Consider the following 17,966-nt stretch of genomic DNA (forward strand, 5'->3'; position numbering starts at 1 on the left):
AATAAAACTCTTTGCCATGACCCATGGCTTCACAAAACCCAACTACACACACACAGTCTAGAGTCTTATTTCTGAAATATATACTTTTTGCACACCTCAACACATCCCCTGCTCAGATATGCTCGAGCAGGCTTATACACATTCCATATGCAACCACACGCATTCTCCACCCTGCTCTGACACATAGAGACACACATCTATACATGCATGCCTGATTGCATAGCCATGCATACACATATACACGCACACACACACACAAACACACACACACAAACACACACACACGTCTATGCACTCATGGTCATGAACTTCCAGTAAAGAAGAGGGAGCCGGGTTATTCTGTGTGAGTTAGAAAATGCCCATTAACTATAAAACTAAAAATAGTAAGAAGAAAATTTCAGGTCAACCTAAAAAACTTTGTAACCACCAACACTGGCACAGATTATCATGGAATAAGGGAGTAAGCCCCCTGTCAAGAGAGGCATGCAAGCACAGGCAGGACTTAGCACAGGTATTATAAAGGGGCTTGAACATCAGGGATTTTGACTTCTTAAGTCCCTTCTGGTTTCTGGATTCAAGTAAGCTCAGGGAATCAGAGCCTCTTCTCGCTCTTCTGTCAAGCTTTGCAAATAGCTTTGCACCCATTTCATGCCAGGTCTGACCCTGGAGAGGGGAAGGTGGCAGCTCTGTCCTTGTCAGTCCCTTGTAACAAGGAGGCCAGGGTAGCAGAAGCCCTCATTTGGGCATTGCAAAGCAGGGGTGTCAGGGACTGAAATATCTAGAGAAGCAGGGAGTGGGCTGGAGAAAGACCCCTTAACTTGGAGTTGTATAAGACTTGAACCTAGCTTCTAACTGCATCTGAAACCCAAACCCAACTCCCTTGCTTTACACCCCACACAGAGGCCTCAGAGACTACATGAGGCCTAGAATCCAGGCCTGGAAGAGCCCCCTTGGATCCCCTTCCTCTTCAGGAAGATCCTCAGAGCCATTAAGAACCCCAGGAGAGAAAGGAAGAGCAGAAGTGGCTAGAGAAGGACCTTTGAAAGGCAGAATAAGGTGATAGGGCTGGGCCATGCCTCACTGGAGGAGAGGGAAGTAGGCAGAACACCACCCCCAGCCCCTACAAGTTGCCCCATCACCAGACCTGGAAGGAGGAGAGCAGATGGTAAGCCTAGAAAAGCAGAGGGAGGAGAGCCTTTACAGGCCATTGTGGGGGGTCTGTTGGATGTGGATACCTTGAGGGTCCAAGGATTGGGGTCTCCTGGGGCCTAGGAAGTACTTTGGCTTTTGAGCTCTTTAACTTTCTGATGGGCTTGAACCTTCTTGAGAAGCTAGAGGGAATGGGCCAGGGCTCAAGCAAGAGGAGGCTCAGGGCAAAAAATGGGGAGGCTTCAGGAGGTCCTTTAGGCCTCCAGGCCAGCTCTTGGGATTGGAGAAGGGACTGGCATTCAGGGAAAATCCTGCCCAAGAATGAAGGTGAGACTCATCCCTGGAGCATCCTCGGAATCAAAGGAATGGCTCAGGAGGGTGAGGCCGTAGGCCTGAGCCCAGATCGGCCAGCACCTGTTTTGTGGCCTTAGGCGGTACCTTTCACCTCAGGGCCTCCATTTCCCCATGTGGAAATCATTCTCACTCTAGTTGATTGTGTGTCCCTCACTGGCCAGGCTCTGGGCTGAGCCCTGTGCCCTGCATGAACTCACATTATCTTCCCAACAACCCTGTAAGGTGGGGGTAATTATCATTTCCATTTTAGAGATGCAACAACTGAGGCCAGAGAGCTGCTTTGGTTTACCCACGGTTACTCAGTGATGGCAAAGTGAGGGTTCTAACCCACATCTCCCTGATTCTAAGCTCCAGAGGGATTCTGACCCTACTAAGTATGAGTCAAATGAAAAGTGGCTTAAGAATCCATAGAAGGGAGTGCCTGGGTGGCACAGTCGATTAGGCGTCTACTTTCTGCTCAGGTCATGATCTCAGGGTCCTGGGATTGAGCCCCATATCGGGCTCCCTGATCGCAGGGAGCCTGCTTCTCCCTCTCCTCCCTGTTTATGCTCTCTCTCGCTATCTCTCTCTCTCTCTCAAATAAATAAATAAAATCTTTAGAAAAAAAGAATCCATAGAAGGAAGGAGATTTGGGGGCAGGAGGAAATTCCCAAGAGGAAATGGCCCCAGAGATTGTGGATCTAGGGACCCAGACATGGGGTAGGATGCAACAGGCAAGGAAGAGAGGACATTTCAGGTAGGGATTCCAGCCATGCGACATGTGCAGGTAGGGCTGCTGGGGCAGCTGCAATGATGGGGATAGAGGGAAGCCAAGCTATACACACCTGCCATGGCCTTGCTTACTTTCATTTCAGGGCTCGGAGCATCGGCAGTAGGCCTGTGACTCTGCGCAACTTCAGTGAGGCTGGGGTCCCCTGGGCCTGTGTCCCCCGGGAGGTTGCATTTGCATCTGTCCCCATGCAGATGGTTGGTGAGTGCAGCTAGCAGCCCCCACCCCCACCTGCACCCCCTTCTGTCACTGGGACTAGGCTGCTCGGGGAGCGTGGTGCAGCATTATTTTTAGAAGTGGCACCATCTGTTCAAGGTGCCAGCAGATTCTGTTCATCTCTGCAGTGGCCAGGACAGCCATGCCAAGTCAGGGGAAGAGCTGCAGAGATGGCCGGCTGGGACGGTCACTAATCAGCATGCTGGCCTGCTGGATACAGGAGCCAAAGAGATTCTGCAGGCCCTCAGGGTGTGGGATTTTGGGAGCTGGGGTCTGGGGCTGCCAGTGGGGTGGCTCTGGAGCCAGAGCAGCCAACATAGAGGAAAAGCTCAGCATAGAGGGGTGTCCAGTGCCCCCATGCACCCCACATGGTCCCCAGGCCTACCTCCTGGCAGATTCTGGATGCCCTACCCTGACCTTCTCCCTAACCTCCAGCTTTGTGTGGAGAACGGCCAGACAACAGGGATCCTCTGTGAGACCTAACACTGGTGTGGGAGAGAACTCGGGCTTGACCAGTATAATCCAGAACCCAAACACTTCAATGTGTCCCACTGCCTGAGCCACCACTACCCAGGGCTTCTGAGTCACTGCAGGAAGGAGTTGGGCTGTTGATTGTTAGCAGGGACTCTGACGGCAGATTTCCTGAGTTTAGATCCAACAGGTATGTGACCCTGGGCAACCTCCTTAACCTGGCATAGCCTCTGTTTGCTCATCTGTAAAATGGGATGCTGGTAACAGCTATTTCATAGGATTTAGCTGCGGATATGCCAATTTGATGCCTGTAAGGCTGTGGCATGCTGTCTGGATGCATTCAGCATCAGCTCTCCCTACCATCTGGCTGACCAGTTTCCACTTTTCAAATGCAGCCTGCATTCTAAGATTCATTGTCCCAGTGTCTTTTCATAGTCAGACTGATTTCTCAGTAGTGGAGCCAGCATTCGTGGAGATTAGTCTTGTGCTGGGAGCTGGAGAGACCCTGTTCTCAGAGAGTTCATGGTCTAGCAAGGGAGGCAAGCTGGCAAAACCCACCCCAAGATAGGGGATAGAGAGCACGAAGGATAGAGAGTACGAAGTCAAGGACCAAACTGCAAGTGATGGGCTGGCAGAGGTAAGGGGGCTGAAATTTGAAGCAGAAGATTTGGAGAGAACTTCATGAAGAAGTTGCCATAGGGGCTGTGCCCTGAAGACGAGGGTTTGGATTAATGGAAAAGCAGGTGCAGACAAACCAGGATAGAGGGTACAGTGTTTGCAAAGGGTGGGAGGCAGGAACATGCATTATTTGTTCAGGAAATGCAAAGAGTCCACTTAGATCAGAGGTCAGGGAAGCTGGCTCCAAGCCAATCAGGCAGGATCCTGGATGCCATGGTCATAAATATGTTTTTTAAAATAGGTACCAGTAGGGACGCCTGGGTGGCTCAGTCAGTTGAGCATCTGACTCTTGATTTCAGCTCAGGTCATGATCTTGGGGTCACGAGATCAAGCCCTGAGTAGGGCCCTGGGCTCAGCGAGGGGTCTGCTTCTCAGTCTCTCCCCTCTCTCCCTTTGCCCCTCCCCCTGTTCACGCTCTCCCTCTGTAAAATAAATAAATAAATCTTAAAAAAGAATAGGCACCAGGACCCAGCAATGGTTTTTAATCCAGAGAGTGGTGTGCTCAGATCCAAGAGGCAACATCTTATGGTGGTTTTAGAGACAGACAGGTCCCAATTCTATTCCTGGTTCTGCCACTCCTTAGCTGTGTGACCTTGGGCATGATGTTATTTCACCTCTCTGAGCCTTAGTTTCCCATCTGTAAAATAGGCATAATAACGCCTACTTCTGGGGTTATTGTGGGATATATACATTCAGAGCCAGCACAACTCCTAAAATATGGAAGCAGCTCAGTAAATGAAAGTCATCACCAGCATCATTTGGGGGAGACTAAAGGAGGGGGAGTGAGAGGCCAGTTGGGAGGCTGTGGATGAGGACCTTGAACTAGGGTCAGGAACCCTGGTGGCAAGGAAGAGGAAGGAGCCTGATCCCTGACCCCACTGCTCCCTGGGTCTGGGCACCTGGTTGGTCAAGAGTCAAGGGTGACCCTGATAGTCAATTCTGGGACCTGGGAAGGTGCTTTAGATGTCACAAGTGACTCAGGGTTCACAGAAGGATGAGAACATTAGGGGAATCTGAAGACCAGAAGGGCCTTCAGAGGATACATTTGGCAGTCAAAGAAGGTTGGTTCTAGAGCTTGGGAGAAAGGGCAGGGTGGAAATGTAGGTTTGGGAACTACTTATATTAGGATGAAAGTTGATACCAGGTAGGTGGTATTGCCCAGGGAGAGTGGTTCATTAACAGGGTCAAGAGCAAGACCACAGGAAAAGGCTACAGTCTATAGTTGGCCCAAAACAGAGAAGTCATGCAGACCCCTAGGCAGAATTGGTCACAGAAGCCATAGGAGTTTGGGAAGAATGGGTGAGGGCCATCAGCATGGCAAGGGTTTGAAGACTGAAAAGGGCACTGGAGTTGGCTTGTAGGAGTTGTCCCCAGAAGCCACCTAACAGGAAGTAGCATTTGGAAGGGCAGAGACAGAAACCAGGAATGATTTTGAGCCAGAGGCTGGGCCACAAGACGAGGGCAGGATACTGGAACCCAGAACTGGGGCAATGTTGGCTACAAGAGGAAGAGAGCTGAAAGAGGGGCTGACATGAGAACCCCAAAGTGCTAGGGCAGTGTGACTCCACCACCAGCCTAACTCATTTTTGCAGGCTTAGGGCTAGGGATCTGTGCCCTGAAGTGATGCCAACACAGGTGGCCCTGAGGGAACTGCACTTGGACCCTGTTCTGGGGTCCCCAAGCTCCACCCAGAGAAGCCTTTATCAGAAGAGGAAGGAGGGGAAACCTTGGCCATGGGGGAGGCAGCTCCTTCTCTCAACTGCTCCTCTGGCTTCCTGGCCTTTTGATCCGCCTCCTTCAGTTCTGAGGCCAAGTCAGTGATCTCTAGCTCTCTACCAGGGAGACTCCAAGGGAGATAACCTGGGCTGAGGCAAGGAAGCCAGTGAGTGCACAGTCACCAAACCGGAGCAGCTCTGCTCCAGCCTAGAAGACTGGCCACAGTAGTGAGACATAGAATCTTAAAAACACCCCCCACACACACACCCACACATATACCAGTCCCTGCCGGTGCCTACATCATTCTGACTCCCCTCCTCCTTTGAATCCAGAAGTCCTTCTTTCTGATTTTTTCACCCCTCTCCATTAGTTCTGTCTCCTGGCCTCGCATTCTCAGGCCACATAGAATGACTTTCTTCCTAGCTTTAGTTTCCTTATTCTCTGATCTGGACCCCAAAGGACTCACGCAACTATTCAGTAATCTCCCAACTTAGACTCATCCCCTGGCATGTCTGTGGATGAATACCATGCTCTGCAGAAGAAAAAAATTTAACAAAGTCAGACTGAGATGCCACCACTTAAATATGGTCCCAGAAGGAACCAGAGGTGGAAGACTGCACAATGCAAATGAATGGATCACTAATGCTAAGATTTCTGCCATCAGTGGCAGATGGCACTGATGAGCCAAGGTGGGTCTTCTGCATGTGCACATAAATGGCCCCTGAGTGGCCCTTTGCACAGTATCATTTTATTGGCTCAGGCCTGTCTCAGGACACCCCATTGCCTGAGAACCTGGCTTTACGCATCAGCACCAAATCACTGGAGTCACCTCCCCATGCCTGCTCACAGAACTCATGGAAAAAACCCTATGCCCTCCCCACTCCACCCACACCCAGAACCTCAAGCTCCCCAATCCCACACTCTATTGGTCAGCACTACAGTCCTGGATAGCTCCTAGGGGCACGTAGAGCCCTTTGCTCTTTGTCAGCACCACAACACATGGACAGCTCCTTGTCACGTGGTCCTTAAAGCCCACCCCAAATCCGCAGTCAGCACCATTGCCTTAGGGACAGCTCCCAGTGGAGCCCGTTCTTCAGTGCCTGCCTCTTTGTCCATCCCTGGGGTGGAGGGGGAGGGGCTGTCAGTCAGCACCATGACCACATAGACAGCACTCATGCCCAGCCTCTGCTGGTCAGCCTGCTGGAGAGAGGGGGCCTGGGGTTCTCAGGTTTCCTGACCTCAGCCACTCAATCCCTCCGCAGCACCCACCTCTGTCCATCCATCAGCACTTCATCCCCAGAGACAGCTCCCTGGGCCCCATTGCTCCACAGTCAGAGGTAAAGCCTGAAGACTCACCAACCAGCCAGTGATCTGTTGTGTGTGGCCAGAGCACTGAACAAGCAAAACCCTGTGCTTCACTATAGGAAGCCAGAGAAAAGGGCAGGAGCCTGGTCTGATGGAGAGAGGGGTGTTAGTGAGGGGGACATGCTCAAGAGTGTCAGTGTATATATGTTTGAGATCTCGCTCTGCCACCCCCTACCCAAGGACCTTACACCAATAACTGTAGTCTCTTTTTCTGTTTTCTCCTCTGTAAAATGCCAGTGCCAGCGTATGAAGGACTAAATGAGATAACAAACATTAAGTGCATAGAACAGTGCTTGGCATGTAGTAGGTATGATCTAAGTGTTGCTGTTATTATGATTTTTTTTTTTTTTTTGTCCTTCAGGCCTCTGCTTGTAATGCATGGGAACAGAGCAGGGGGTGGGAGGGAAGGAGGCAGATAAAAACAGGAGAGGACAGTGTCACTATAGCCAGTTAGGATCTAGAGAGTGGAAGCAGTCAGGGCTGCAAAAAGGGCCTTAAGGAGTTCAATGTATCTGTCAGGGGAGCTGTGCAGGGTGACAGATGAGGCTGGGGAGGTGGCCAAAGCATTTGGCTGAACCCAGAGAACACTATCCAAAGCAGCTGATCTATCCAAGGCAGAGCTTCCATCCCCAACCTTCTCACTGCATGTCCCCTCTTGCAGCCCAAATCTCACCTAACACTTTTCTGCCTTATCTAGGCTTTCTTGCTTCCATCTGCTAGTGACTTTCCTGTTTTAGCTTCATCAGAAAACTCTCACAGGTTTTTTTTAAAGGGAAGAATTCTAGGGGTGCCTGGGTGGCTCAGGGTCCTGGGATCAAGCCCTGCATCAGGCTCCCTGCTCAGCAGGAAGCCTGCTTCTCCCTCTCCCACTCCCCCTGCTTGTGTTCCCTCTTTGCTATGTCTCTCTCTGTCAAATAAATAAATAAAATCTCTTAAAAAAATAAAGGGAAGAATTCTAAACAAGGAGCACATAAAGGATACAAATCTTGAAAGGCAGACACTGCTGTGTAGAGGCCCAAGGTGGGGCAGGAGATGTCAGAGGTAGCAGATGAATTTTATCAGCTTGTGACTCCCCGGTTCCAGGGAATTTCTCTTTCCTTTTGTCTCCACCCAAGCAGGACTTGGCATATAACTGGGTGGCGCTAAATTGGCCCTTTGAGACTGAGCATCTGTCCAACCTACCCACTTACTTTATAGAAAAGGAAACTGGGGCACAAGGGAAAAAGCACTGGTCCAAGGCCATACTGTGAATTGGTAAAAGGCAATGGGACACAGAGAAAAAAACAGAGGCTTTGGACTTGAACAGGCAAATTTCAACTATGCCAGATCCTATCCAGATAGCCTTGGCTATCTCTAACATCTCTGAGCCCCAGCTTCTCACCTGTAAGGTAGGGACAGTGACACCACACAGCCCATGGAAGCTTTTGCTAGCAGTCACTGTTAATAGTGATGGTCAAGCCAAGATTGGAACCCAGAAGATCTGGCGAGGGCCATTTGGGTTACATCATCCCAAAATCTGAAGCAAAAGTTGTAAGGAATCTTTCAACTCAGCCTGCAGATTCTGATCATGGGGTTACTGGGGCTCTTTGTGGCAGAGTGAGCAGATCTAAAATGGCAGGAAGGGGGGGTCTGAGCACCTCCTTTGCTCTCCTCAGAACCCCAGTGCCCAGGACAGGGCCTGAGATGCACCTCCTCAGGTTTATTGAGTGGGTAGAAGGATGGACAGATGGAAGGTTGGAGAGATAGATAGACAGATGGGTGGACAGCTGAAGAATGGATGGCTGGATGGATAGATGGATGGAAGGGTGGATGGGTGGGAGGGTGGATGAGTGAGTACATGAGGAGCCTATATGACCAGAAATGGGGTTTTTCCATCTACCATTGACAGCTCCTCTGGAGAACAGGGGATAGTGCAGGGAGTTGACCCTGGTGGGCAGCTAAGAGCTGAACTGACCCTCCCTCAGGCCAGACAGGAGGGTGAGAAGCTATGCAAGAAACCCTAGATCCCTAACTGTCCACCCCCTGGCCCTGATTCTGTCATCTGAGCCTTCAAGGCTGATGCGTAGCTGTTTCTGTGGGATATTTTTTTTTTTTCAGATTTTCCTTTTCTGGTTAACAGGATAGGAGTTTTCTAAAAATAGCACTAAATTCGCTTCTGAGGTATTCATTTTCAATTCCCTTCCTTTTTCTTCATTCTCTCTCCCCAACTGTGAAATTCCAAGCTGAAAATGTCATTGTCAACTTTGAGGTATACCCCTGAGTGCATGCACACACACACACATACCATGGGGCTTGCACACTAACAGACAGACATGGATACAGACATCTCTGCCTCACACTCACAGACATACACTCATGCTGATTTACTCCAGTAGACCTGTACAGCAAGCCATGTCCTTCAGGGTCACTTACACCAAGCACACATCTTCTGACACATCACAGGGACCCCCTAACACACACATACACACACGCACATAAAATCACTTCCGGGCCCAACCCAACACCGCCATTTTCACATTCCTTCTGACTCAGGTGTGCCCCCAGACTACGTACTGGCTGTGCTGAATGTCCACCATAACACACTCACGCCGACCCTGCATACTCACACTGACATGCACACCCACACTCCCATAGTCACTCCAGATCGATCAGGCTCTCTCCTTCTCATATACATGCACACACATAAAGGACATTCCCTCTCCCAGAGGGACTATGACTCTCCAGGTGAGGCTGAAGGAAAAGCAGTTGTTCCTCTGCCCCCAGCTGCCTGGCTGAGTTCACCCATTTCCCTGGATCAGCACCAAGGAGGAGGGTTCCAATCACCAGGGCAGGGAGGCCCTACCAAAAGGCCAGAATTTACATCCAGGAGAGGAAAGAAAAGCTCCTGCCCCAAGGGAGCTAGCTAGTTGGGACCAGAGCAGAGGGGAGGCTGACTGCCTTATATGTTGTGCCACACAAGCTAGGACACTCCCCAGCCTTCAGAGTAGTGGCATTGTGACTATGGTACAGTTGGTCTGAGTTCTGAGCTAAGGACAGCAGTGTGGGGGACAACATGGGTGAGCAGAGGACAGAGGCAGGGAGTAAGTTAAGAGCATTATAAGAACAGTTACCATTTACCAAGTTCTTCCTCTGTGCCAGGAAGTGGGCTAAGCTCTATCTTGATTTGTCCTCACAAAACCCTAGGAAGTAGGCTGTCCGGTTGACTCTGTTCAGGGAGGAGGAAATTGAGGCACAGGGAGGCATTAGGAGCCTTGCCCAAGCCACAAAACTATCAAATGGTGGCACCAGGCATCACCCAAGATCTCCAAATGGGACCTGTGTCCTTCACATCTGTCACTGGTACTACTGACAAGTCAGAGGAAAAGGGAACTTTAAAAATACATATTAAGGTGGCATTTAAATTCAGCACATCTTAAAACAGAAGGGTTCTGCATCCGAAAGTTATTTTTAGCACATATTTCATTTGTAGTTGTCCCAGCTCCCATCCTTCAGTTGGGATTGAAAAAGCTGTTGGTTTAGGGTTTTGGTGGGTTTTTTTTAATCCTTCCTTCAAAAGATAGATTCCTTCTTTGTTAAATTAACTCCAAAAAAACATTGCTCCTTCCTCTGCCAGCATCCCTCCTGGCAAAGACTTTTTATTAAGGCGTCCCTAACCTATTCTTGAGTCATTGAAATGTAACAATACAGTCATTTAAATGCTAATAAGATGAAACCAAAATGCATAAATCTAATATTATCAGAACCTTCTCCTGGATTCTGAAGGGCTTGCTGCATCACAGCCTAAAAGGACCCCAGAGACCACATCCAATTCCTTCACTTTCCACATGGGGAAACTGAGGCCCAGGAAGAAAAGGAGCTTCATCAAGGTCACGCAGCTGGAGCTTGGAAAACAGAGAGGGGCTTTTCAGTGGGCTCTGACCCCAATTGACTGTGTGACCCCTGATATGTTGCTCAACCTCTCTGGACCCTGGCTATACACCCTGCATGGGCCGATGTCTCAGTTAGCTCAGGCTGCTATAACAGAATACCATAGAACAGAGTGGCTTAAATGACAGAAATTTGTTTCTCAAGTGCTTGGTGAATGGATGGATCCAAGACTGAGGTACTGGCAGATTCAGTTCCTAATGAGAGCCCTCTTCCTGACTTACAGATGGCTATCTTCTTGCTGTGTCCTCGCGTGGCTGAGAAAGATGATTTCTCTCCTGCCTCCTCCGAAGAGTGCTAATCCCCTTCAGGAGGGCTCCACCCTCATGACCTAAGCCCCTCCCAAAGGCCCCACCTCCTAATACCGTCACACTGAGGATGAGGGCTTCTACCTATGAATTTGAGGGGACACATTCAGTCCCTACCAGCCTGTGTGCCCACTGTTTCGGGCAGAGGTGACTGTGCCAAGTTGAATGCTGGCTGCAAACAAATCTCATCACAACCATGGGAGAGGCGCACTTGCTAGTAACGGGGTGGGAGGGGGGCCAGGCAGGGGTACAGAAGCCAGTGTTCTAGAGTGTCCGTTCCAGGCCCGGAGCCTCACCCAGAGCCCTCACACAGGGTATCCCTGAGTCCTCACCACAACCTGTAAGACAGGTAGATCCACTCCACTTTGCAGACGAGGCCCAGTGAGCCTAGGTGACTTCTCCAAGGTCACACAGCTCATTGAATCTCTCAGCTATAGAGTGGTGGCTCATGTGGTATTTGAGTGAGGCAGCAAGAAAATCAGAGTCTGGTGGGCTTTGGCTAAGGAGACGGCTGCCTGCTCCAGCTTTAGCCTCACACCCATGTCTCATTATACCAAAGAGAAACTGGGGAGTGGAGAGTGGGGGTGTATCTCAAAGAAAAAAAATATAACTACTGATTCTGATATCTTTCCAGACCCCAACAAACCTGTAACATCGATGGAATAAGAATCACTACTCCATGTGATAGATGGGGAAACTAAGGTTCAAGGACTTATCTAAACTCATACCTCCCAGGGACAGATGACGCAAGGGCTGATCCATCCATTCACCAAGCACTTATCGAGTGCTTTCTGAGTGTCAGACCCCATAGGTACAAAATAGACATGGCTACTGCCCACACAGAGCTCTCTGGCTCCCGAGGAAGAGAGACATGAAGTAGGTCCAAGCAATAAAGTATGAAGTGCAGGATGATACCAGAGGCTTCCAGAGTTGGGAGCATTTACACAGTCCTGGGTGGTCAGGGAAGGCTTCCAAGGAAAGCACACTGCTGAGCAGGACAGGCCATTGTCAGGGTGGGGAAGGTGCAGGTAGTAGAGAGCGCTCTGTGACAGATATGGGGCAACTACGGAGTTTTCAGTCCATAGTTGTGAATTCTGTACAAGCTAGGAGGTCTTCAGTTCTGCCTGCCAGAAGATCATTTGTGTGGCATCCTACAGATGCTTCTGTGTCAGTGGATTCATACTCTCAAATCAAGCAAATCCCACAGCCAGGTCAAGTACCAAAGTGAGCTCTGCAAGTTAGGACCAACCAAGATGCCCAGAACAGGGGTGGTCTCATGCATGCAGGTCTCATGCGTGCATGCGAGGCAGGAGCAGGGGACGAGGGGGTGGGGGAAGGGCCGCATCAGAAGAGGTAGCTGTGATGGGAAATCTCAAAGAAGAAAGTTTTGTTTTGTTTTGTTTGTTTTGTTTTCAAAAAAGGAAGTTAAAGATTAATCACCTACAGAGGCAGACTTCTGAATTTTAACTAATTTTGTTATCCCAGAATTGTATCCCTCCATACATACAGGTCCCTTCCTGCACCTTTTACTATGCCCTTTCATAACAGACAGTTGCATATTTGAGTTTATTTTCTGTTCATCCTTTGGCTTAAGTCCTGCTTAACCTACATGGGAAAGAAATATTCCCTACTCATACTGAGAGGAAAAATATTTCCTGATACCCTGGGCCAGATCATATCTTCCTACTCTGGACAGCTATAGCAGCTGTCACTTCCCATCATGGTAAACTCATTCATGTTATAGAAGTCACTCATTCAATTGTCCCTTCTCCCCACCATCAGCTTCTGGAGGGCAGGAGCAGGAACAATGTCTGGATCGTCCAGTGCCTAGCACAGAGTAGGTGCCCAAAACACAATTACTGAATGGATGATTGGATGGATGGATGGATGGATGGATGGATGGGTAGATGGGTAGATAGATGGTTGAAGATCATTGTTCATCTTAACACCATAGTTAAAATCTCCAGTAGCCCATTAACTCATGCCTACTATTGTCATCGTAAATGTAATTACTCCTAACAATTCTCATAACTCGTGCTGCCAGAGATGTAATTATCAGTGCCTGTAAGACATGCCACAGGTAACAGGGGGACAGATCGAAAACAGCACCTCGGGTTTAGAAAATCCCTTGTGGTTTGCAAAGCACTTTCATTCACATATGGCAGTTCATTTACCCATCCTAAGAACCCCATGAGAGAGATTCCCAAGGGAAGGCAGCAAAGTGTCCTGATTAAGGGTGTGGTTCTGGATTCAGACTGCCTGAGTTCAAATCCCAGCTCTGGCACTCACTAGCTATGTGACCTTGGGATGTTGCTTCACATCTCTTGGCCTCAGCTTCCTCATGTTGTTATATGGGAATAACCAGACTACCTATCTCATAAAGTGCTTATATGGATTGGTAATAATCACAATAATTACTGAGTGCTTACCATGTGCTTGGTTCGGTTCTAAATATTTTACATGAAATAACTCATTTAAGCCTCATAATACCTATGAAGTAGATACTGCTATTCCCTCTGCCTTTTTTATAAGATGAAACTAAAACTGGTTTGCTTCCCATTCTACTGGTAGATGGAGGGGCTAGAATTTGAACCCAGAGACTGTAGTTTCTAGAGCCCCTGCAGTTAACCTTTATGACATCTCTACACAGGCATCCTTGGTCCCTGCCTCACTTGCTTCTCATAGGGATGCACTGCTGGGGTCAAAACTCATGGGTTCTGGGGGTGGTACATGCTCAGATTGCCAAGGACCATACATGTTCCTACAGGACTGGGGGTGGGACCCCCAAGCACACTCTTTCTCTGGTGTCTTGTGTCTCTGCTTGCAGCATCAGGACCACTCTATAAGATACTTGTTGCTCCCAGTGTAAGAATAAGGCCTCCTACTGCATCCTTGAGTAAAGGTGCCCTCCTGTAAGTCATGAAAGGTTTCTCCTGTGGCTCCAGAAGCTGCTGACCCATGGCTGGGAAGCCCCATAACCCAGGTGGAAACATAGTGAATTTGAACATGGTTTATAATTATTTCCCAATAAATTGGGAGGTAGCAAAGGGACAGGGGACAGTGATTATTATTTTACAGATGAGGAAACAAAGCCTTGGAAAAATGAAGGGAGGGGCTTGCCCAGGGTCCTAGAGCCAGGATTTGGGAGGACTTGGATTTGAACCCAGGTTGCTCTGACTCAAGAGCCTATCTTGTTCACTGCCATTAGGCACGGTTCACCCACCAGCCTCTGCTCTTCAGAGAGTAAGGAGGGAGCACCCCCTAGGGGAAGGGGGGAAAGCACCAGGCTGGGAGTCCAGAGACCAGCCCACCTCTGGATTCCCTCCACTCTAGCTAGCTCTGTGTGGCTCTGGACAAGTTCCTTTCCCTCTCTGAGCTTCTGGTTCCTTACTAGGAAAATGAAATTGACTCTAAAATGCCTCCAGCACTTTTTTGCAAGAGGAAAGGTTGGTGAAGCAAAGAGATGGGGCAGGGGACAAGGGGAAGGAGTTGGGGCTGGGTCAGGGGCTCAATCCCATCTTCCTCCCCTTACCCCTTCCCCCTTACTGTCCCAGACCTAGGATGGCCAGCTGTCTATGCCTCCTGGGTGGGGCCAGTCCCCATGCCAGGCCCAGCCAAGCTCAGCAGAGGCCCTTTGTCACCCAACGCTTGCCGGGGACCTTGGCCACCGGTGTTGGGTGTCGGGGTGGATTGGATTCTCTCCTGGCAGCCCTGCAGATGCCACACTTCTGCAAGGGCGGCTGGGCCGGCAGGCAGGGAAAAGCCGCTGCTCTCTTCTCCTCCTCCTGGGCTCCCCGAGGGATGTCCTAGCCGCTATCTGTGGTGCTGAACTGTGGGGGCCCCCAGGTGAGGGCTCCATGGACCCCAGCTCATGCTGGGGGCCAAGCGGGGGGAGGGGGGTTGCTCAGTGATGTCCCGGTGAATATGCATGAGCTGATTCCTCTGGCCAGGCCAAGGGCCTTGGTTCCTGTGATTGGGGACTGCGGGTGAGGGTATGCAGCTTTCTCCCATTCCCATGCCTGTGAAACTAGAGTGGGGACCACAGCAGATGTAGGTGGCGTGGATGGAGGAAGCATATATGCTGGGGAGGCTGGGGGCTATTACTTACAGGGTGGGGTTGTGCTCCAGATTGTGAGAGCCCGGTGTGCGTGTAAACAAGACTGTGAGCACAGGTATTTTTGAGGAGAGGGGGTGGGAATGTGAAGATGTATTCCTAGAAGTGTGGCTACGTGGGGTTGTATTTACGGCAGGAAGGGGGCTGTCCACCAGGGTGTGTGTGAAGTGGGACTCATGTATTAGTGTGTGTGTATGGCGGTGGGATTGCCTAAAAGTAGGCAGGTTGGGTGTTGCGGAGCACCCTAAGTTGTGTATGTCAGAGGGTGTGTGTACACCAGGGCGCATGTTATGAAGTCCGTGTGTTAAATAACACAATGGACAATTAGGGGGTTAGGGTGTGTTTTGGGGGTACACCAGGCTGTGCCTCAGGGGTCGCATATTATAGAATGCCCAGGTGGGCTCCAGTATATTTAGATTTACAGTGTGAGCTGGTGTGTTATGGGGTATTGTAGGAAACACCTGTGTTAGGGTATGTGTATATGTAGGGGGTGTTATTTGGGGTGGTCTGTGTGGTGTACAAGCAAATGCAGCCTGGGCCCTCCCGAGCCTCTGTCCCTTGAGTCCTCCAGTGCCTGACCCTTGTCACCACTCTGTGCTTGCCCCCACAGGAGCCACCGCCCCTGACCATGTAGATACCAGCTCCAGGGAGCAACATGGGCCCCACTGAATGGAGACTCCTGGGTCTACAGCCCTGAGCCCCTCCGGCCCCTGGACGTTGCCCCGTGCCCAGGGACACCCCTTGGAGCTCACCACCGCAGTCGCCAGCCCACCTCGGCCACCCCCTCCCCCTGGGACCCAAAGTCGGCCACCAGGAGTCACAGTCATCCAGTGAGGTTGTGCTAAGGACAGCCACGTGGAGCCATCGCCCAGCAGCCTCTGGTCCAGTGCTGACTCTCGGGCCCACCCCGAGCAGGGACTGGAGCAAACATGGGTGACATGACCAACAGCGATTTTTACTCCAAAAACCAAAGAAATGAGTCAAGCCATGGGGGCGAGTTCGGGTGCACAATGGAGGAGCTCCGCTCCCTCATGGAGCTACGGGGCACCGAGGCTGTGGTCAAGATCAAGGAGACTTATGGGGACACTGAAGCCATCTGCCGGCGCCTCAAAACCTCACCTGTCGAAGGTAGGTGTGGAAGACTTGAACACAGTGCTTGGATTTGGGATCCAGCCACCCAGCCCCTGGCCTCCCTTCCCCAGGCCCCGGGAACCCCCTCATCTGGGCTTAAGCATGGGACCACAACATTGCTTTCAAATCCACATGCATTCAAATCCAGCTCCACAACCCATGTCACTGGCCTGGGTTGTGTCCAACTGTCCCAAATCCAAACTCTGATGGTGGCTCCCTAGGTCTCTGGGGCAGCCATAGGCCATGGAGCTGCTGGAAGACAGGGCAGGCAGGAAGATGGGCCATTCGGGAAAGGTGACAGATGCCTGTGTCTGTCTTGCCCTAGGGATGGGTGTGGGGCTTTCTTGTAATTGCCAAAATGAGCAGACCTAGCATCTCAGGAGAGAGAAGGTTTCAGTTTCTGGGGGCTTGGCTGAAGGGGACCAAAGCCAGGTTATCTGCTGTTGGGCAGAAGGAAGAGAAACCAGCCCAGCTTGAGCACCAGAGTGTAGAGTTTGGGTCCCCATCCCCACGGTTACTTTCCCCTTGCCATTAGGGAGAAGAGTTCCCTGCATAAACCCCAAAGGTGTGGGTGTGAGGCTCTTCCCTGGCACTCCCCCAGTCTTACAGCTTTGTGCAAAGAGGCTGTGCTGAGCCTCAGTTTCTTCCTGTGGAAAAGGGAACCAACGGCTACCTCATAGTGCCTACTAGAAGCCTGAGCATACGGTAGGTGCTCAGTAAGTGGCAGCCATTCTTATTCTACTTATTCTAAGCAATGGATGATAATCCCTCCCCCAAGTACAGATCACAGCTAGGAGACAGCATCCGAATTCTTATCCCCATGTGACAGATGAGAAATCCAAGGCCAAAAGTCCTTCCCATCATGTCTCCTGACTCCAGTCCCCATGCCCTGGGCACTGCTGGGCACCAACTCTCAATGCATTTCCTGCAGAGGCTGCCTGGGAAGGGACTCTAGCCACTCAGCTAGGCAGAAGTTTAGAAACACCTTCCTTTCTTGGTGATGTTTGGTTTTGTTTGGGGAGTAGAGTGGGAATAGAGGAAACATCCTTTCCTGATTTTGTGATTCTAACTCGGAGCTTGAGAATGGCCACACGTGCCCTGAGATGGGAGCAAGCTCTGCCCGGGGGCTCCTGGGCCTCTTGCAAACACCAGTCTGTGGCAGAATGGCTCATGCTCACCTCTGCCATCAGGTTGGCACACCTGGCCTGCTAGGAGGAAGGGTCGCCCCAGGAGTCTTTTTCTTTTCAATGGGACCAGGAGATTCTCTTGAGTCAGGAAGTCTTAAGTGTCTCTCGGTCTCAGACCCTGCAGAGAACCTGCTAGAAGCTGTGGTCCTTTTTCCCAGAAAAAAAACCACCGCATACTACAGATGTGGCTCACACTGTCAGCACATTCGCAGAGCCTCTCGAAGCCAGGCCATGGACCTTGGCATATGGACGGTGGTGTGGAGAAACCTGCCTCTCCTCCCCACCCGCCTGACAGGCTCTTGGACCCTGGGAAACTGAGCGGCTCATGGCCAAACTCCAGCTCTGTTCAGAGCCATCACCATTTGGTTCACTGTGTCCCCCACTGCGTCCTGCTGGAAAAGCATGGGCACACCAAAGGGCAGGAATCCTGTCTTGCTCCTCCCGTACATCTAGTGCCCAGTCTGGTACCTGGCACAGAAGAGGGTGGATAGCTGCCCAGTAAAGCCCTGAGATGTGGCCACTGAGTCCCCAGCCCATGGGGAGCAGCTGAGCAGCCAAAACAGCCCATAATCTAGCCCAGGTAT

The 17,966-nt window shown here is 50.7% G+C and overlaps 1 protein-coding gene across 1 annotated transcript in view; it reads left to right on the forward strand.

The window, feature by feature from the left end:
* ATP2B2 (ATPase plasma membrane Ca2+ transporting 2) overlaps positions 1-17,966 on the forward strand; it is a 205,415-nt gene that overhangs the window by 67,761 nt on the left and 119,688 nt on the right. Inside the window, exon 2 of the mRNA XM_044916427.1 lies at positions 15,675-16,192. Coding sequence (XP_044772362.1) covers positions 15,994-16,192 — 199 coding nt within the window. The 5' untranslated portion in view covers positions 15,675-15,993. The remainder of the gene's footprint in view (positions 1-15,674; positions 16,193-17,966) is intronic.

This window comes from Neomonachus schauinslandi, chromosome 1, assembly GCF_002201575.2.
Source record: "Neomonachus schauinslandi chromosome 1, ASM220157v2, whole genome shotgun sequence".
NCBI classification, from domain to species: Eukaryota; Metazoa; Chordata; class Mammalia; order Carnivora; family Phocidae; genus Neomonachus; species Neomonachus schauinslandi.